Raw genomic sequence first — 22093 nt, 5'->3', positions numbered from 1 at the left:
CTCACCGAGCAGCCGTTCTCAGTGTTTGAACGTGAATATGAAAATTCAGCGATTTTGGATCAAAATAATGTAAAACTGGTGAAATTAAAAGGAAAATAACTTTATAATACAAACAACTGGATAAATATGATCATTACATTTATTTCTTCATTTTACTTTTCATGATGACAGGTGAGGCACGGCCTCACCTGCCTCCCCTCACCGCACGTCACTGGTGTACTTATACTACACTATATTCATTTTATATCTTTAGTTACTTTGCAGATTTGGACTAATGGATGTGAAATATAATCAACACTTAAATCAGACTTTAGTTACACATGGAGTAAATTAGCAATCTACATAACGATTACTTTTACTTTTGGTACTTTAAGTATATTTTTATGCTAATACTTTTTTACTTATATTTGAGTAACATTTTGATTGCAGGACTTTTACTTGTAAAAATTAGTCCTACACTATGGTACTTCTACTTTAACTCAAGTACAAGCTAACTTCTGGTTATGTTTTGGAATAAAAGCATGACAATTTAACCCCACACCCCTAAAGGAAGTTGTAAATGTACCCTAGCCCAGCTGAAATGAAGGGATACACCACATGATGTCGCTATAGCTTTCTTTATTCGTTCCATGTGACCCAGCTGTTTACACCAAGGAAGATAAACAAGTCTCATCCCTTTCCTGAATTTAGCATAATGAGTGATACCGTTCCCAGACTGTATTCCTACTGAATGTTATAATTTACTCAGCAGCAGTAAGTGTTAGTTATTCCACGCCACCATGCAACACACCCACTATAAACACTCACCACACACACAAATTACGTTTGGGCATACTCTTTGAAGAATATAAGACGGTTCAGTCAGAAAAATTATCCAAGGACAGTTTATTTATCTTTAAGTCCTTCTTGGTAGGCCTACTACTATTTGTGTGCTTTTACTTAAATAACGTCCCCCCCCCCAGCTTCAGTGACAACATGTTTCTGTAGTGTACGTCTGTTTCTTCCACAACTGTATATAAATAACGTTGAGTTAGTTTGAGTTGCATGCCCTTTGTATGACCTTGATCATGTTAATATACCAAAAATATAGATTCTTGGGCTCACTAAATAAAAGCACGTGACTTTTCTTAGAAGTGTGCTGTCAGAGATGGTAATATTACATGGCTGGTCACCAAAGGAGCGTCTGTATTTTGAGCCTCTACATCCCGCCCCAAAGTTTGTTTTGGCCAATCGTGTTTACCCGGTATCCACCCTGTTATGTGCTACCTTTCTATTGCTTGTAAATTCTTTATTGTGAAGTCGTAAACAGTAAACTTGCATTCAATATTTGTTGTAACTGATACTGAGATGGAAGTAACATAAGTGAGGCATCTTATATGTGTTTTTGGAATTTATATCGGGATACTCATATTTTTTAAAAGCATATTCTGTAGCGTTTCATACGTAAATTAAAAATATTTCCCACAGAACCTGAAGGCATCGCCAGTTCCTAACGTCCACAATGGTGACGTCTACCATATCATGATGGCGGTAGCCTGGACTATTTTGAATTCCGTCCCGCTTTTTGAACTTTTCAATAGCTTTAGTCTGTAAAATGTACTATTATTCTGGAGATAACACACGATAACTGAAGCTCTATCATGGACTCCGTCGTGGGGGCTGATTTGACGCTCCCCGTTGACATTAACGGAAGGTAAAACCCACCAACGATAGCTAGCGAGCTACATTAGCATGTTTGAGTACTTTATAGCTAACCCAATAATCCACATTAGTTACCGCTGAACGGGGCCCGACTAATAACTGGTACAACACAGACACACTCAAATTGTCTTCAGATGATACAACGTAAACATAAAAAAAAACAGTAGTTAGCCACATACCGGTATAGCTTCTTGTATATAGTTGTTATACCGTTATATCTCGTAAAATGTATTATGTCTGGTTTAATTTGTAGTTAATCTGACTCACACGCATGATATTTATCTGTATAGTTTCACATGATCTAACATAATATTGAAATGGCTATTTGTAGAAGCTAACAATTTAAATTGGACAATCGTCCTGGAAGCAATTCTTTTAGTAACATATTTGACTGACTAACGTTACATACGGTCACGAATATGTTAGTGTTTTTTATTTTGTATTGCTGCGTGGTAACGTTGCATTGACTGTATTTCACTCATGCTGCTAATGTATTCTTATGTTTAGCGTTATGTTTAAAATGATATTTCTACACGTTTTCTTTAATATAGATCATTCGAAATTAGTTTAGATTAAACTTCATTGTCATTGCAGAGTACAACGAAATGCAGTTTGCATCCAATCAAACAATGTGTTCAAATGTAGATGTAATACATATATACTTTGCCATTGCCATAAAGTTAATGAAACATATTCCTACTAATGGACACATTGCTTTAAAGTTAACAACACAACAGACAACAATTTTAGTTTCGTACTGCTAGTTTGTCTCAACCAATTCAATATCTGGAGTCCCAAACCATAATGAAAAATCAACAGTGCAATACAAAGCGTGGTGCAGAGAGCCTGTCATATGTGGGTCAGTGACGTTTTAGAATTTCAAAACAGTAAACAAATTAAAATGATAAGAGAAGTCCAATATTGATTTTTTTGTGTAAATCTATATGTATATTTTCAGTTTTTATAAGTGCCCTTTGTTAAAAATAACAATATATGGAATTTTAATGCGTTTCATTGTATACAGTCCTTGAAAATGTCATACGGTGAAACGTTATTATTTTTTTAAATAAATAAAATTTGATATTCATGTCACAGTTAAAAAACACCAAAAATGTAATAGTTGATATGTTAGTATTCTATAACTAATTCAAAATATAAACACTTACACAACAAATACTAGATATTTAGTTTTTTAATGACTACGGCGTCTCACCTTTTAACATTTGTTCTATTTTTTTGCTATAAATTCATCAAAAATGGTCAAAGGTTATATATATTTATATATCATACTATCTCTCCTCCATTACATTCATTAACCATGTAGAATAACAAATTATTAATTTGATTTATTATAAAATTCAGTGTTTTACCATATGACATATTTTGTTTGACCGTATGACATGCAATGTCAATGTTTCTTTGCATTTTGAATGTATTAAATTGATGTAGGTCAATTCAGAATAGTTTCAAAGAACAAGTGAACCTTTTATTAATAGTTGAGAAATTGTGAAAAATTCATTACTCAGTTAAAGAAAAGAACAGTTACATTCATATCTGCCATCAAAAGGTTATGAACAACCTAATATCATAAAATGTACAATAACACAATATAACAATACAATCAAAGCTCATGTTTCATATCGATAGATTCCTCAAACTGATTTGTGATTTTCCCTTGGCTACAAAAAAAACGTTTAACAAAACATTACAGTAACATCGTTGAAACAGTAACTTTATCTTTCATTAATATAAACAAACATCCTCCGCCCCCCACCCATGCACTCACATGCACGCACACACACTGACACGTACACACACAACTACCACAAAGGGCTGGTCATTGCTCAACTTTTCACACCAATATGAATCTTTCCCAGTCCTCAAGTGACAATCTTGAGCTTCGACTGGTTGATGGCTCTGGTTCTGAGATGACAGCAATGACATCTGTTTGGAAGTAGAACAGCACATCTCGGATTTGGGGCCATACAAAGCAATTCTTCGTCCCAGACTGCTGCATACAGGAGACCTCGACTTCTTCTCCGACGACCTTCAGTACCTGCCCAACAAAAGGCTTTTTGTCATAAGACACTATAACCATCTTTCCAACCACGTCATCTTGGGTCGGAATGGTGGCAGAGGGTGCAGCTTTTTCAGTATTATAATTTAGGACTGAGGGTGATTCACATTCACAGGAAAGTCCCATACGATGGCAAAAACAGGACAGTTCTCTGCAGGAGATCTTGCCTGGGGTGTTTGTTGTCACCTGATGAATACCCAAAGTGCCTCTGACTACTGGCAAAACATCTGGCACTGCCTCATCCACCCTGGCGATGTCAGCCTCTGATACCCAATGGAACTTGACACTCGAATTTGACTTTTCCAGAAAGGAAAACAATTCTTCAGGGTGTTGGATATCACCTCCTTGAAGCACAAATGCATCGGCAATCCTTTTTATTGAGCCACCAACACCATCTGGCGCCCCCTTTCCATGTGCCTTCTCTGAAAAGTTCCATGTCATCTCCTTAATGCCACGAATAAAAGGCAAGGTGCACATCAGATAGAAATTTTTCCTATTCCTATATTGCGTTAGTGGGCCATCACTCATGAAGTGCACAGTGGTGATTCTTGGATTGCGTTGGATGTCATCCAGCACAGGCTTCAAATGTGCCCATACTGCCCGCTCGTCATGTCTTAAGGAGTCAGATATTGTGGCATAAGCTTGTGACCCCTCTTCCGTGTAAGCCATGCATGTATGGACAGTGGCCTGTTTTCGACTCCCCCCCCAGTGGAAGTGCTGGACCTCAACATTCAGCTTACAGGCGTAGTTCTCTGAAAAGTCCATGTGGACTACAGCCTCATGGTGTTTTAGACTGTTCTTGACTTCTCTGCATTTCTCCACCTGATGAATCCACGTATACTGATGCTTGGCCAATCTGTCAAGTTTTTCATTGAAACTCTTCACGAGATCCGCCCACGTCCCAGTCAGAGTTTTCTTCACAAAATGTGAATAGGTTTTTCCATCAGTGCAGACCTTCTCCCTCTGCCACTGACTCCACGACACCTGGCCGGATTCATCTGGTAGGAGTGGCTCCATCTCAGTGTAGCAGCACTTCGTACACAGCCTATGCATACACTCCCGGCTTTTCATATCGCACACAATGTTGCCAAGTGCTTCAGTGGTACTTTTACTGGCTACAAGGCCACTCTGGTGTAGTTTCTCCAGTAGGAGGCTAACATTTTCATGATCTAAGCAAGCACATGTGTTTCTGTCATTAGCCTTTGGCTCAGTTACATAAAATGGACGGAGACGAACAAACTGCCGGTAAGACACTACACATCCCTCTCCTACCTCTGCATTGTACTCCTTGTGGAGCTCTTTAAGCGACTTCGACAACACACGACGCTGTTCCTTAACCCTGTCCTTTGAAACCGTGTCCTTTTTTCCAGGTAGGAGACGGCTGTTTTCATCCCTAGTGAGGAACTCCACCACACTCCGTCTTCTTGCTGGCCCCTTCCTGAAAATCTTTGTTGATCTGTTTTTTATTTCTTTTCTGCGTTTTGTTATCATCAACCTGTTCGCTTTCTTCCGACATCTATCTGCTCTTCTCTTTTCTTTGACAAGGTCCCTTTTCAGCTGTGCTATCTCCTCCCTCAGTTTCTTTGTACGTTGCCCTGTTCGACTGCTGGAGGTGGTCTTCTTTGGGGGTTTATGAGGGGTTGAACATTGTTGGGATGGCCCCGGTGGTGTGGAGTGTTGGGATGGCCCAGGTGGTGAGAAGTGTTGGAATGGCTCAGGATGGTCATGGTGTTCGTCCACAAAAGAGTCTTCAGACACCGGTGTCAAATTCATCAATGCCTCCACCTGCCTCTTTTTCTCTCTGCATTTTTTCTGATGGAGCCTCCACTGTTCCTTCTTCTTTGCATGTGCAACTGTTGTCAGTTCTTTGACGGTATGGTAATGATTACCCTCTCCAGCTTGTTTCCTCTGCCGTTGCCTGCGGGTATACATAGGTACATTAATTGATATATATATTCATTCATAGATACATACAACGTTAGGCTATCGTGACCTACTGTCAGGACGGAGTCATCAGTAGTGTAACGTTAACTAGCTCAGTGATGTGATGCTTATGTTGGCTGTATCGTCCGTTTTAGGCCACCAGTGGCAGTACTTCAATCAGCTCAGGCACCGAAAGGAAGCACCGAAATTAACGTTGCGTTTCGGTCCGGTAGGTACCGGTCATATAGGAACCGGTGCCATATTGGTACCGGATTTCGGTACCCAACCCTAGACATAACTGGCCAATACTGGCATTCCTGACATCATACACTCTCACAGTTATACCTTTCCCTCCTCCTGGCTAGGTTTTCCTCTCTAGCAGCAGGATCTGCCATTAGCTTTGCACGGAAACGTGCATACCTCTCCTTACTAGAAAGAGGCATCTGTAAAAATGTGAAAAAAAGTTAAAAATAGGCAGAAATATATTATATATATTAATATTAATTCATATTAGTTGTACAAACTATATATGTAGTAAAACCATTAAGAAATAACTAAATAATTCAGTTAAATGCCCAGTGTCATATGGTACAACAACATGTCATAAGGTCAAACCGTTTGTCCATATGACATTTATTGTTTGACCTTATGACAGTTTCATGCTTTGTCATTGATAACAGGCAGTTGCTTGGCCACCTACTTATAACTTCATCCTTGACCTTGGCTTTTATACTTTATATTTCACATGTAAATCAATAATATTTCCAAATTTAAACTATTTATTCCCTTTTTTGGCGTTTGACCATATGACACCCAAATCTGCGACACATGGTACCGCACTGGAAACGGTGAAAATAACTGAAATTCAGGAGCAAAATCTTAAACTCACCTTCAACTTGGGTGGTCTTCAGGGGTCCTCTGAGTGATGACATCCCATGTCACATGACTTGAGTCATTAATATGCAGGTCCAAAATGGCTTCCAAACTTTGTTTGACCATATGACATAGGGAAAATGTGTCTTTGCGGAACAATTTGTTTTAGATACTAATGACATTTCTTGAAACTCTATCTCACTGATACTTTAATATGCTTATCTTAAGACTTGAAAAAATATGCCAAATTAAAAAGTTGATAATCTTTGATCATTTTTAATCATTTTTAATGCAGTTGTCTTAAATAAGTTTAAGTGAATGCTGTTTGACCATATGACAATTGACCACTTTAATAGTCTAAAAGTTACCTAATTTTGATTTTTTCACATAATTATGAACAGTGAGGAGGACAAATAATACGAGATTAAAGCTTATATAGAATTTTAAACTTATTTTATATTAATATATAATATTTATTGCTCCTGGAAGTGCAAATCAATGCGCCACGTCACTGACCCATGTACACTAGCAGTAGTGATTTCCGTTCTAAGTCATTTGCAGCTCATTGCATGTTGCTGTGATATCACTGTGATTGGTAGGTCGGCTTGTTGTCAGATGTGAAAGAAAACGGAAATTCTCAGTGACAGTTTCAGAGGGGTTCAGACTGAAGCAGCGTCTCTTTGCACTCTCTGCACAATGTGGATTAACATGTCATACTTGTTTTTTCCCGCGTGCTCTCCTTGACATGAGAGAAGTGATTGGGGTAGGTGGACTGTGCATTATTTGCTCTCCTCCTTATATGTGCTTTGTTGGCTTGTGCAGGAATATAGCTAGTCTATAACTCTTACCGCTGGACTGAAAATCTAGTTATAGATTTTATGTTTTTACATTTGTGCCCTTGGTTTTTTAAATGACCTAGCCCAGCTGTGTCCTGTGTAGAAGCAGTCATCCAGGTGGTAAGCCTTCCTCAGTAATCCAAGATGTTAGCTGATATGTGTGGTGTGAATTACTTATTCAGTAATTCTGAAACCTGATTCACTGTACCCTTTTAGTTCAGAAAGAAATATGTCTTTGCGTGATGTCAGTCGGCTTAGTTAATGTTGTTTTGCATTAACTACTGTCAGTGAAATGCTTGTAAGTGTAGCTGCTTCCATTTTTTACTCTAGCAGTGGAACAAAGTGAGAAGAAAAAGGAGGAAGTCAGTGTTTATGACTCTTACATTGTTTCCACTTTGTGCTGGAGGGGTAACACATGCAGCGTTTCTTACAATAACACATTTGTGTTTTAATGTCACCTATTATGTTATGGGCGAGTGACATTTGTGTCAGTTTCTATGGACGTTGTTTCACATGTTTGTTTGGTGCTTTAACTCTTATCATGGCTCCTGTTGTAGAGCGCTTCCTCTCCATTAACACAGGAAGGGGTTGCTTAGCATGTGAAACCTCACTGATGCAATAATTTGTCAACAATTTGACTGACTTTACATTCTTTTTCAGGAGGATTGTTTTGCTGCTACTTATTATCGCCAGGCGTTATAGTTTATCATTGTAGCACTTCAAATTCTGGATCATTTGACATGAGTTTGATTTGACTTGTTTTTTTTTGTTTGGCAGTATTACAACACCAAATTTCAACTGGGATTCAATGTTGTAAAAGTCCAATTTTGATAGGGACTGTATGTTTTTTTATGCACTGTAATTTACTGAATGATGGTGTTTCATGTTGGCTAACATTGTAGTGTTTGCTGGGTGGCAAAGCAAATCAGAGCGGGGGAAGATCAGCAGTGTCATTATGGTTTTTTGTTGCAGCCTCACAGTGGAAGCTTAATTATAGCTGAGGCATTCATGGTTATAGAACATGTAGAAATAAAATTGAATTGGAAAGAATTTCTATAAAATTTCACAATAGCAATACATTCTTTAACACTCGTATGGTGATACAGAGACTGTTTTACAAACACGTAATTCATCCTCCAATATTTTCTTTTATTGTATTTTATTGACTCCAAGATTGAGCACAATCTGCTAAATCCTACATATAAACATGACATTTAAGAATATGTAGACATGAAATATAAAAGAAATCATGCTGTCAGCGAAGATCTTTGCTGAGTAATATGGCAGAGAAGCAGCAGAGCGAATGTGCCTCCACAGCCTGGGGAGGTATGGGAAGGAGTTACGCAATGCTGAATTATATAGGACTTGAACCGGCGACCTTACGATTCCCAGTCCAAGCCCCTACTGACTGAGCCACTGCTGGATATATTATTAGATACAAGGTTCAAGGTTGAGGGCGATGAGCTTGGTCCCAAATAGTTCTGTTTTTGTTCATTCAGGTCATTTTACTCTTCAAAACAGATTTCATAAGCAGCATATTTACATTAGTATGTACGGCAGTAAGACCCCGGTTCCCTTTGTGTCATTGTGGTCCAGATGTGTGATGCTGATGTTTGGTGCGATTGTCTGCGTGTGACGCCACTGTCCCATCTCTGTGATGCTCAGAGCCACAGTAGGCTGCTTGTCTACCAAAGAAAGCCTCCCGGTCCTCCGGTTCCTCTCATTCTCTCTCTCCTGTCGCTCTGTCTGTCTGTCTGTACATGAGAGCTGGGCTGCCACTTGCACATGGTCTTACACACTTACACACTTACACACACACACACACACACACACACACACACACACACACACACACACACACACACACACACACACACACACACACACACACACACACACACACACACACACACACACACACACGCTGCAAGAGTGGATGTAAATGAAGCAGAGAGTCATTCTTGAGCTATTTATGGATTGTTCTTGAGGCTCAATGGAACTGGCCAGCGTGAGTAATGCATAAACATGGCTCTTTATATGTTGTACAAAAACCATAATAAAATAGTAAGTCTATGCAATCGGTTAGAATGCAGAGCTTGCATTGGTTACTTTGATAAAAAAATAGAAGTAAATTGTCTTTTGTTGACATTGTAACAGAGATGCCTTTTCCTAATATTTGTATCGAGGTTGCATTGCTAACAGAACGATTCTTTCCTCAGCTGCAGACTGCCAGACTCCATAGATGCTGGAGAATTTTCCATGGACAGCATGACAGGTAAAGAAATACTTTTTTTTGTACTCTGCTTTTTGCCTTGTTCAGGTTGTGTCTCCCCTTGTGTATTAATTAATACGGCTGCTGAATCGTTGCTGTGACCTCCCACTGTTATGTCCCAAAGCTGCGAAAAGGGATTAGCTGTATGATGTTAATTAGCTAATTCTCTAATTAAACCCTACAGCGTGCCAGTAATATATACACGGTTAGAACAATACAAACAAGCCAGTAAGCAAATTATCTCTAGATATAGGTCAGCCTATGTGACTTTTTGAAACATTGGTCACATGGAAAAGCATATCTAGGCAGAACACTGACGTTTGTTATGTTTTGTCTTGTTTTGTGTGAAAGGCTGCATTTTATGATTGTTTTTAATAAAAACTAATCTGAAGGCCATCATTTTATATTTTGTTGTCTATTAATTGGGAGAAAAAAAAATCCACAGACAATGCAGACATTACCGATCACTTTTGTTGTTCAAGTCGCAGTCAGAAAAGATACTAGATACACACTTCTATTAAGAAAAGAGAGAAAAACAGTGCCTTTTTAATAGAGAGATAAATATGAAAGGGGGAGACAGAGGGGAGACACGCAAACCCCAGTACATGGTCCATCAGCTCTACCAACTGAGCTATACGACGGCCGAAAAACCTTATTTTAAATAAACTCTTCCTGTTCTTCTCCCCCACATACTTAAATTGTACAAAAATACATCGAACTGTAATGTTTAAGTTCCACACATTGCAGCAGAGCAAACGTCTTTAGTCTCCTGCTGCTGTCTCTCCTAAATTCTTTCAAGTAATTTGAAGTGATCCTACATCCAGGAATTAAGACTTAAGTGTAATGAATATGCTCTGTACAAATATCTAGAGATGTATGTTTATATTGAAGACATTGACATACACAAACATCAACAAAAAGTATAAAAACCAAAGTCTGCCTGACTTACCATGTGGATAGACAAGCATCTGATACCCCAAGTTTGAGCTTCATCAAGCTATGTATCAGGAGTCCGTGTTGTGAAATGTGTTTTGGACTCTGTTACATGATCAGCTGTGGGCTGCTTCCAACTGGTTTAAACATGGCAGCTCTCCAGAAGCTGTCTCACCTCTGAAGCCTCTTCAGAGAAGAACACTTCTGCTGTCTCTTTATCGCTCTAAAATAAATACATTCCTGTATGCATGGAGGATTCTCTATGATATGGAGACCATAGTGCTGTTGTTACACAAGTTAAAGCTCATCACTTTTTTTTTTTACAGCTCCGTCCTTCCCTGACAAGATGTCCCCGATAAAAGCTCTCACCATGAAGGACTATGAGAACGTGAGTGATGTTTGGTAATTGGCATGAAGTTTCTTAAACATGAGTTAAGTAGTGAAACAGTGTTTACCAAAAGCCTTTTTTTTAATAATGTTACCATGTGTTTTTCATTGGTTTATTAATGTATTTAATTGCTAATACATTAAATCTGTGTCAGTATGAGTTAATGTAGTCAAGCTTAACCCCACCACAACAAGCGATTGCAATTCTTAAACCTGATCCTCTCTGATGAAAACCCAGCCACACTTACCATTTATGGTGATGAAGTGTGTGAGGGAGGGAGGAGAGGAGGATGAGTTAAAGTCTATATTTCAGCATTTGAGAGGAATGCATGCTAAGATGTTTTGGCTCGTGCTGCCGGGCTGGCTTCATGATTAGAGGTTTTACAGAGGGGTCCAGACTTCTGCCTCCTCCCTCTGACAGTCTACCCAACCCCCATCACCAGATGTATGCTGTTCCCAGCCCGCAGCACAATGATGCACAGTCCAGTTCACACACATTCGCACTCAAACACACATACAAGAATGAAGACATCCCTTCATTTTAACATGAACCATGCACATGACCCTGTTCTACCACGTAAACATGTTGTCGGGCTTTTCAAACAAAGATAAATAGCTTATTTATTTTGACCCAAATTATATCATCTTACTTTGCACAATAGCTACAGTGTAGTTTTTGCCAATGAAACTCAAAGTCCCAGGCTTCCCCAACAATGCAATATAAAATATACTTTACTTAAAAAATACATAAAATAGTGCAATAAACCTGATGTTGCAAGTAAGAAAAAATATATACATATTAGAAAGAAATAGATGAACAGAAGGTGAAATTAAATACCAAAATCATGTAAAGTAAAAGTTTGGATGCCTTTTTTTTGTTATATTAGGATGGAAAAAAGGCAACATCACTTAATAAAATTATTTATTTATTTGTTGATCAATCAATTTTCTGTTTTTGTTAATCATCTGCAGCAAATCACAGCTCTGAAGAAAGAGAACTTTAACCTAAAGCTGCGCATCTACTTCATGGAGGAGCGCATGCAGCAGAAATGTGATGACTCCACTGAGGACATTTTCAAAACGGTATTTATTTCACTTCGCAAAAACTTGTATTAAAGTCTTTGTCCTGGATTTTCACTGACCCTCTGTGTCACCATGTTGCATATGACTCCGTGTTTCCCTCAGGGACTGATTGAGATCACAACTTCACCAAAACAAAAGCTGGATTTTTTTAAAACCAAAATCACCATATTTAATCTTAGAACGTCTGTCCTGCTTTCTGTTGTTTGAGTGAGTGAGATGTAAGCCCTCTGAAATGTGCTTATTTCGCTTCTTTTATTTCTCCTTTTGAGAGGTGAGGTGTCCTAGAAGAATGTTCTCTTCATGTACACACCCTAAGATAAAATGAGGGATTCATTAATATGAAAATGTTAACACTGCAGAAGGAACCTCTAAAATATGTTCCTGTTGTGACACAGATGTTCTAATTGTGCTGTAATTGACCAAATGTTGTGTGTTTATAGAACATTGAGCTGAAGGTGGAGCTGGAGTCGATGAAGAGAGACCTGGCAGAGAAACATGAACTCCTCGTGTCTGCATCGTGAGTATGCTTCAGTTTCAGCTATATGTTTGTGGAATTCAGTCAAATAAAGACATGAGTAGGCAGAAAGATGTCATTAAAGCAAAGTGATACAATTGTGTTCGATAACTAATCTGCCCCATCTTTGCTTATCAGGAAAGCGCTGGAGAGTCTTGCAGGACGAGAGTCAGGAGAACCCCAGCGTGTGAAAGAGCATGCTCGTAGAGAGATGGAAGCACTACGAGAAGCATTCAACAAAAGGATAGCTGACCTAGAGCAGGTGAGTCTTTACTAGTTACTGAGAGCAGCACTTTCTGCTTCAACCCCAAGGGAGTTAAGGGGGCTGTTGTCTCACTTCTTCCTTAATTTCAGTGTCTGAAAACAGCTGAGGAAGAGGTTGACAAGATGGCAGCCATCGCTGAGCAGGAGAAGCTGAAGAACATCAACATGGAAAAGCAGTTCCAAGCCCTGGGTCCACTGAGTGCCTTCACCCCGGATACTAGCCCAGCACAAGACCTGCAGCAGGCTCTGCAGGAAAAAGACAGGTAGGATCACAATAGGAAAGACAATGAATATGTTTTATTTTTTAAATGTTTTATTTGTCTAAATGTTTTTCTTTTCCCTCACTTCAGTGTAATTGAGCAGCTCAAGATCACTTTAAAGAACCAGGAAGCTGCGATCCATCAGAAGAAAAGTGCAGACCAAGAGGGCGATCAACCATCAGCTGAGAGTTTCAAGCATCTGTCAGATCTCATAGCCAAGAAAGATCAGGAACTTGAGGTATGACTTTTTGGAGCTTTTATTCTCACACCCATTTGTACTGTTTGATATTATCTTAAGTGTTACACAATATTTAAAGTCATTTGTAGACCTTTACCAAATAGTAAGAACCGTCATTATAATGCTGACATTCACATTTTAAATCCACATTGCAAAGCTGGACAGCTTTTTTCCCCATTTCCATTTGGTTACACTCGGTTATCAAACTAAATATATTACATAACACTTTAATAGTATATAAGTTCAAGTTGTTTCAAAGACAAAGCATATTATATACCATCAGGACATCTTTGTGTTATTTATTTATGTTGATAATTGAATTGAAGGGTTTTTGTTTTAGGGTAATGATCATAAAACATGATGAAAGACATTTAAGGGATTGTTCAAAAACATAAAAAGAGACTCTTTATTTTGCCATGTCTTAAGAGTATTTATAGGATATTCAGAGAAAATAGATTTATTGCCACTATTCCATCCACTAAATTACTTATTATGTTTCATCCTACTTGCAATATTTAAATGCAATAGAGTGACCTTTGACCTTGTGTTCCCAGGCTCTGAGGGACGAGCTACACGGGGACAAGGACAGAACGACTCCATTCTCTCAGGTGGGGATTTCCATTCTATTTCCAGCAACAGTTTTGCCTCCAACCAAAAACTAACTCATGTAACTGTTCACTGATGTGAAAGCCCTTCACAGGCACACACTCTCAGAGCAGCAGCTGGACACAGGCTCTGTTTATCATGTCCAGGCACTGTCAACTTCAGAGGGTTGACCCATGTTGTTCTGGTGAACCACAGGAAGTGTGCTCTGGCGTGTTTTATGATTTTCTTTGCCTGTGGGCCCCCTGGTGCTGTTTTATTTGTGTAGCCTGCTTCACAAAAAGTGGTTGTGAGAATGTTGGGCCTTTAATAGGCAATCTAATGTTGGTTTTACAATAGGACGCTTACATAATAGAAACAATCTGCCTGATCTTTTGCATCCTTTAAATGTACTTCTCTTATCTATATTCTATTTGGTTGTATCCTTGACATCAACTATGATCCCTGTTGTTTGGCTCATATTAAGTTTTTTAATGATTGATGAGTGACATTTTGAAGATATCCTATAGTTTATATGTCATTATGGTGAAGTTTTGTACTTCAACACCAGGAGAGAATGAAGGGAATTCGATGGCCTCTTTAGTGGAGGCAATCTCCGACTTAATTATCTTCTCTTTTAAATGTGAAAAATGGAAATCAGTATCTTTGTTATCTAAATGTTTTGTGATTTGTTTTTCTACACTTACTGCATGGAATAATCTACGAAACCAAACTTTAACTTAAATGTTTAAAGGTTTAATGTTATGGTGACCTGATCATTTTCAATGTTACTCATATTTGGCAGTTTCTTATTGTTGAAACTCTTTGTTGCTGCTATTCACAGCCAGGTCTCCAAAACATAAAACAGTCTCTTTCAAAAGCTTAAGTATTTCCCACCATATAGACACATTCAATTCAGTTTGAAATTGGTTATCAAAACATTGCGAGCAGTTGGTGAAGGGTTCTGTGTTGTAGATGTTCAGAGTAGAAGGCTGTTTGACAGTAACCATGGTTCCTTGCTGGCGTCTAGACTCGGGTCACGGTGTTAAGACTGGATTACCATTGCTGTCTGGAGACCTGTGAGAGTTATTTATATCTATTCTAATTTATTTAAAGGAAAAAGGCGTGACATGTCAGTGTTATTCAGACTGGGGAAACAAATGAATATGCTGCAAGTATTGTGAAGGGTAAGATTATGGACAGCATGTTTACCAGGGATGCTACAGCGGCATGGCAAGACTCCAGTGGCTTCACCAGAGTGTAATGGAAAGTGATTGCTAGGAAACACCTCTTCTAATCCTAGATTAGATTTGTTTTATATGTACTGCCTGCCAGGTTGTGCTCTATAGAACTGGTTTGTTGCTTCTGTTATCCATAGTCCCCTAAAGATGCACCCGGCATGAGGCCGGTCCTTATAATTGATGCTATCTGTGGGATGGTTTACTACAGATGGTCGGGCAGCGGCCATAACCCTGCAGCAGTCCTAGAGGATTTCATCTGATTGAATGTGTTGTGGAGAGTGGAATAGAGGCGGAGCAGGGATTACTGGCAGCTTAGAGCTTATACTGCGCTTTACTCTGTCATTTTCCTCTCTGCTTCTCCTGCTGCTGCAGTGAGGGAAATGGTAGATGGCTATTGCATGGTTGGCGGTTTGATGACTATTAGGTCACTGGGCTGGCTCATTTTAAGTGGGGGAATCTGGAATCTAAAGATTTAAAGTGCCATGAAGGAACCGTGTCGCATATGTGCCCTTCGTCTGGTGGGAAGCCAGTGTCGCTGGATCTTCAGCCCATCAGCACAGAGGAAGCTACAAGTCATCTTGTCCCATGTGCTGGGCTGGGAGGTGACTCGTGACGGCCGCGGGGAGTTCCTCTGTGGGAAATGTGCGTTCCAGCTGGAGAAGGTGGTACAGTGCGATGTTACCATCAGCCAGCTGCAGGAGGAGCACAATGTTCAGATCCAGAAGCTGCAGGCGGATAAAGACCACCTGATCCAGTGCATCATCCACGTCTACAACAAAAACAACCAGGCCTGTGAGAGGGATGTGGAGAGCACCAGCTGCAAGCAGACCTCCAGCATGGGCAGTCCCGATGATGAGGCTGGGTTTCCGTTGGCCTCTGAAGGACAGCCTTTCAGGGAACGAGGAAGTATTCACATGGAGAATCGCATGAGAAGGTGTGTGAGTCTGGATATAATTGTCAGTAAAGGGGCATTACAAGCGCGATCAAGCCTCAAGAGCAGCAGGATGGGATCAGCGATGGGGCTCGATGGCTCTATAAAGACCCTCGGTCCACGAGTCACACACCACCAATCACAGAACACGTACATTGACGTCGTCCAACGCAAAGGTACACTGCCCAGACCTGGTGTCAAAGATCGCTCCAAATCCCTGCAGTCCCTCAACTTCTCCTTAGACTCCCCTTCAGACCCTCCCCACAAACTGAAACCCAGAGACCGCAAGGCGTTTGCTACCAGACGTGGTGCCCCTGATGACCCCAGAGGAAAGGTTCAAGTCAGAGCGCTACACCGCAGTTCCTCAAGTCAGCCTTCCGTGATCTCTGACCTAATTCAGATTCTGCGCTGCATCTCCAAGCAACACTTCTCTGCCCCTGCAGGGAGCCACATCCCCGTCCTGAAGAGGTTCAATACAGGCCCTCTTAAAACCAGAGCCAATGGCAGACACCGAGAGGCAGACTGGAAGTCTCTTGATGATCTTACAGAGGAATTTGATGATAAATACACTCCTGTCAGAGTCATAGAGGTAGTTCTTTCATGATTTCCATGGATCTTTGAAATCCTTCAAAGTGTGTGAATTTTAGGAGAAACAATCAAGGCTTTAAACCTTTTATGTAAATAGACATGGGTAATTGAAAGTGCTTGAATTTTTATATTTTGTGCATGAGTATCCTCTAGCCTCATCATTTCACCTACAACCTAAATTGAGAGTGAGACACAAATTAACCTTGATCCATGTCTCTGGATTTTACAGAGTGAGGTTAGGCGAGTGGAGTCCTACAATAAGCTCCTGACTGAAAAGCTCACCCAGGCAAAAAGCACCTATGATGACCTGAGTAAAACACTGGAGGAAACCCAGAACCAGAACAAGGTACATTGAGATTTTACTCCATTTAATATTTCTTTATAAAATGAGAAGTTTCTTTGGGTAAAAACACTTTTCTTGTGCAAACAGGTTTTGTTAGGGAAGCTGGAGGAGAAGGACAATGATCTGAACTCTGAGAAGAAAAATGCTCTAAAGCGAGACAAAACCATCCAGGGATTTACTCAGGTTCTGAAAGAAAAGGAAAAAGAGGTAAAGTTCATACTCTCATTACAAGTTGTATGGCTCTCATTGTTCTGTATCGTGCATGCTGTAACTAGTCTGTCTTATTCCGTTTTGCAAAGATTGCAGAGCTGTGTCATGAGATTGAGGACAGGGACGATGCTCTGGCCAAGGCTAGAGAAGCAGCACATAAAGCCCAACTGCAGAAATACCAGGCAAGTCCTGCACTTTTATAGAGCCAACTCAACTGTATATGATAATAATGACTGGGTGTGTGTTTATATTCACAAATGGTGTTACTAAGAGGTACTGTTTTGCATATTTTCCTCAGGGAGTAGAAGAGCACCAAAATCTGTTAATGACGAAGCAAACGGAACTCGCCCAACTCCAGGGGGAGCACCATGCCAAGGTGCTTGAAGCCCAAAAGCTGCAGCGGGGCCTGGACAGGAAGGAGCAAGAGCTGGCTGACCTGCAGCAGGTAAAGGACCAGCTAGAGTTGGAACTGGAGGACCTGCAACAGCAGAAGAAGAAGGGGGACAAGGCTCTGAATGTAAGACTATAACTGTGTTATTGACTACAGCCATTTTTAATCCTCTTTTCTGTTATCAGTCATCATTCAAAAGACAGATTTAGAGTGACTGTATTATCATTTCCCCCTCCAGGATCTGAACAATCAGCTCAAAAAGCTGAGCGGTGAGATCGGAGACAGAGAGAGTGCTCTGGAGCAGCAGTACCAGGAGCTGCTGGATCAAACCAAAAGAAAAGTGCATTCCCATGAGGTCACCATCCAGCGGCTCACATCCTCTCTGGCTGATAAAGAGCAGCAGCTACAGGTAACACGACTACATTGAACATATTCAGATTCTAGACCAAAAGATTCACTATGTTTGTGTGTGTGGGAATCAAGTATTTTGGAATGGTTGGCCTTTTTCACAGTTTTCCCCTGTTTTCTCAGGAGAACATAAACATGGTCAGAGATTTTGAACAAAGCAAAAGTCCAGGAGGAAACGACAATGTGCTTTCCAAGCTGCGGCAAAGGTTGAAAGAAAAGGAGAGGGCTCTGGAGGTGAGCATTCGTTCCCTCTAATTGTCTCACCACAGCAACTATAATTTGATTCTGACATGGAGCTCTTGTCTCTCTCACAGCAAGTGCTGGATGAGAAGTTTGCTGCCATAGAGGAAAAAGACAATTACATACACCAGCTGCAGCTATCTCTCAGGGAGAAGGAGAGAGACCTGGAAAGACTCAACAACTTGCTGTCTCACAACGAGGAGACAATCAATGTATGAGCCATGACCCAGAAATGAGCTTTTTTCCAGTAATCATTAATGCCATTATTTTTTTCCAATGCATCTTTCTGCTAATTCCTCTACTTACAGAGTTTTGACAGTCTGATCAAGGAGAAGGATGTGGAGCTGCAACACCTTGCAAACACACTGAAGAACCTGCAGAGAGCAAAGCAGGATGTAGAAGACAACTTGAACAGATCACTGAGAGAGAAGGACTCCATCATCACTCAGCTGCAGCTTTTTTTGGAGGGCAAGACAAAGGATATGGATGTCAGTTAAATACTGTCTGCTATATTTACAACCATGACTATTATTTATTTTTCACTGCTCTGAATTAGGATGGACATATACCTGAGATGCTTCTTCTGTAAAACCTTTGTTTACAGGAAATGGCCGAATCCATGCTGAGCCAATCGCAGAGTAATGTTCGTGACCTTGCTGAACAGATGGGCCAGAGGTTAAAGGTCACAGAGGCGATGTTGGCTGAGGCTGTGAAGGCCAGGGAAAGACTGGTCGCTGACAATGAGAGTGCTGTGGAAGGACTGTTGGCTACAATCAGCAGCAAGGACCAGCTGCTCAAGGTCTTCATTTAATTAAGAAAACTATATAGCAAAGAATACAGCAAAGGAAATGTAATGGCACTGATAATAAAATAAGTGGTTATTAGAAATAGATATAGCAAGTTAGAGAATGAAGTTAGTGTCAACAATTAAATCTATTAAAAAATATATTAACACATTTAAACTAGGGCTGCACAGTCAAAGGCAAATGTCTTTAAATGTTTTCATGTTCACTTACATAAAATCCATGATATAAGATAATCTCTACATGAGAGGATTAGAACAGCATTTTCTGACATCTCTGAGAAAAATATTAGAATTGTTGCAGATCTATATACTGTACAAATATAAAATATGCCATTTGTTAGTACTCAATGAGGATAAACATCACTTCCTCTCTTGGATCTGTTTTTTTCTCTCCAGGAGTCTGCAGAGCACTACAACCGCATGCTGTCTGAGCGCACTCAGGAGATCCAGGAGCTGAGGAGGCACCTCACTGACATGCAGCAGAAGCTTGCCACTGCTGAGAAGCACAGCTCCATAGCAGCCCAGGAGAGACATTTAGACACGGCAGGGCTCAGAGCCATGCTCGCTGAGAAAGACAGCCTCATCAGCGTAAGTTCCTCTGGGAGACAACACAGTCACTCAGCTGTAACATGTGCTTGACTTAGAAGCCCAACAAGGAGAGGAACAGAAAACATCCCCTAGAGTAACACAAATCATACTCCTCTCCTACGTTCTGACTTCTAATGATTTAGTGTCATATTTTGACAACGTCTAAAGGGATCAACGTGTCTCTAACCTGATATCTTGTAAATATGCAGAAGCTTCTACAGCGTGGTCAGGAGATGGATCAGTTTGTGGTAGATTTGAGACAGAAGGAGGGGTCGGAACATTTGCTGGAGCTCAGACAAACGATCCAAATCATGCAGGAGAAGATGGATGAAAGGGAAGGTGAGACCTTAGAGATTCAAACCTCCTTATCTCATGAAAATGTATAAGTTGGAATACATGTCGGTCCTATATTTGTTTCTATTTTGTTTTCCCTGAAGCTGAGCTGTCCAGGAGGAACAGTGAGGATAATATGGAAAACATTCTGCTCTCCAAGAACACAGTGGTGGTCCTGAAGAAGGAGCTGGCACAGAAAACTGAGGCACTGAATAAAGCACTGAAGAGGGAGAACAAACTGAAGGTCAGTCACTTTATAAACATTGTGCTTTTACCCTATCCTGCACACTTGCTAATGGATGTGTTTTTGTGCTTACTTAACATGTATTTTCCCAATATCCAGATTTCTTTGGCAGAGCTAGAGTCATCGCTGTCTGAGCTGGAGGGTCGTTATGAAGGTCAGGCTGCTAATGTCGAGTCCCTGACTTCAACTCTGAAGACCAAAGATGAGATTATTGATGTAAGGGTTCCTCCATTCACACAGTCTGACTCACTCAGTGAAACACACAGCCACTTTGGATAATGAGATATGCATTGAACTCAGCAGCCTCTTGTCTAGCAGTTCTCATGTGTTGTTTGTTTATGTCTGTGATCAGGCTCTCCACCAGCGCCTCGGGCAAAGAAGGGGCAATCGGGCTAATCAGACCCAGGATCAGATCGTTGGCTTGAGCATGGAGAGATCACTGCCTGGACTCCCTCAGAGAGAGAAGACCATAATTGGAGGAGATAGCCAGCAAGAAGTAAACTAACAACCTTTTTTCTTAATAAAATACCTGAAAACCACATATTTTACGCTTCATTCTCAGATATTAAGACTTCTGCCTTTTCATTTTCTGTCACCCTCAAGGCATTGCCTAGCCTTACAGCCTTGCAACAGGAGCATGACTCTCTGAACAAAGCGCTGAGAGCTGAGCAGCAGCTCTACTCCAGCCTCGTCAAGACTGTAAAGGAGCAGGACAGGTAGGGATGATGGTGAATGTACATTTTTTTATCTGAGTAGCTATATTCATTAGAGGAGTTAACCGCTCTCTGTTTGTTTTGTGCAGCGCTCAGCGTCTCCATGCTCTGCAGCTGGAGCTGACAGCAGTGCAGCTCCTCAGGCAGCAGCTGGAGGAGGGCATCAAAACTAATGAGGAGCTCGGGGACGATCTGGAGAGGGAGATACAGAGAGCCAAACTCAGAGAAGGTGCAGTAAATGACGAGGGGAACTGAATGAAAGATAATATAGAACAATTAAATGAAAAGATTGTTGGAAGAGTTGGGAAGCATACAGCTCAGGGAGAGTCCTACTACAGGTCTGAGGGAAACTAACACATCCACTAACACCTGTCTTCTTCATCCACTGTGTTTACTCTAATAATATCCCTTGCCGACCAGCTCACAACCCCTCTTCTTCATGCGTCATTTTGTTCTGCATGCACACCTGCTCCTTCTCTTCAGGTTTACTGTTCTTTACATCATCACCTCCTCATCTGCATGTGTTTAAACAAAAGAGTTGCTACCTGTCTTCTCTGTCACTCTTTCAATGTTATGGCTCCTCTCTGTCTTTCAGTTTGTCTGTCCTTTTATTAAAAAAAGATGAATAAAGGCTGCTGTTGGCCGCTCTTTCTGTCTTTCTCTTTTAACGTGCTGTCTGCTTTTCTTCACTGTACCATTAAAGCTTTGTTTGTCTGTTGACCGCTCTGTTTATTAATCCAACCCATCCAACCATCTGTCACATGAGTTAGAATCCATTGCATAAGCATGTCATACATAACACCTCTGAGACAAGTATTAAAGGTTATAAATGATGATGAAGCTCCCCTGAAATATAAACTGATGAAACAATCCAAAATGTATTATGACATCCCATTGTTTATCACGGTTAGTGACAACAGGACAGCATATTAGGACCATTTAAGGTAAAAATATATAAATGGCAAAAGCTCAGGACTTTTGAAATTAATAAGAAAACAATTGGGAATATTTTCTGAGATTAAAGAGATTTAAGAGATTTTTTTTTGTCACTTTAAGGGTTGTATTAACACTTTTACATTTCAGTTTTTTTTTCTTGTTAATTTGTGATTTTAATC

General features: G+C 40.3%; 1 protein-coding gene across 8 annotated transcripts in view; it reads left to right on the top strand.

Moving 5' to 3' along the window:
* Positions 1-1528: 1528 nt before the first annotated feature.
* Positions 1529-22093, top strand: part of cdk5rap2 (CDK5 regulatory subunit associated protein 2) — a 40361-nt gene continuing 19796 nt past the window's right edge. For 5 of the 8 annotated variants that reach the window (XM_063890278.1, XM_063890280.1, XM_063890277.1 and 2 more), the window contains exons 1-17: positions 15560-16704; positions 16933-17049; positions 17134-17253; positions 17346-17438; positions 17555-17773; positions 17886-18056; positions 18179-18289; positions 18370-18507; positions 18604-18783; positions 18900-19094; positions 19497-19688; positions 19898-20027; positions 20126-20265; positions 20365-20481; positions 20618-20761; positions 20869-20981; positions 21068-21207. In XM_063890278.1, the coding sequence (XP_063746348.1) occupies positions 15667-16704; positions 16933-17049; positions 17134-17253; positions 17346-17438; positions 17555-17773; positions 17886-18056; positions 18179-18289; positions 18370-18507; positions 18604-18783; positions 18900-19094; positions 19497-19688; positions 19898-20027; positions 20126-20265; positions 20365-20481; positions 20618-20761; positions 20869-20981; positions 21068-21207 (3358 nt within the window). In that variant the 5' untranslated portion in view covers positions 15560-15666. Of the gene's footprint in view, positions 1694-7239; positions 7338-9629; positions 9686-10941; positions 11004-11974; positions 12086-12525; positions 12603-12737; positions 12862-12953; positions 13127-13213; positions 13362-13915; positions 13970-15559; positions 16705-16932; positions 17050-17133; positions 17254-17345; positions 17439-17554; positions 17774-17885; positions 18057-18178; positions 18290-18369; positions 18508-18603; positions 18784-18899; positions 19095-19496; positions 19689-19897; positions 20028-20125; positions 20266-20364; positions 20482-20617; positions 20762-20868; positions 20982-21067; positions 21208-22093 lie in introns of those variants that run through there. The other 3 variants (XM_063890281.1, XM_063890284.1, XM_063890283.1) reach the window with 2 other exon arrangements.

The sequence above is a fragment of the Eleginops maclovinus genome, chromosome 8 (genome assembly GCF_036324505.1).
Source record: "Eleginops maclovinus isolate JMC-PN-2008 ecotype Puerto Natales chromosome 8, JC_Emac_rtc_rv5, whole genome shotgun sequence".
NCBI classification, from domain to species: domain Eukaryota; kingdom Metazoa; phylum Chordata; class Actinopteri; order Perciformes; family Eleginopidae; genus Eleginops; species Eleginops maclovinus.
Note: the sequence above shows the minus strand (reverse complement) of the source record. Positions and strands in the feature narration are given on the sequence as shown.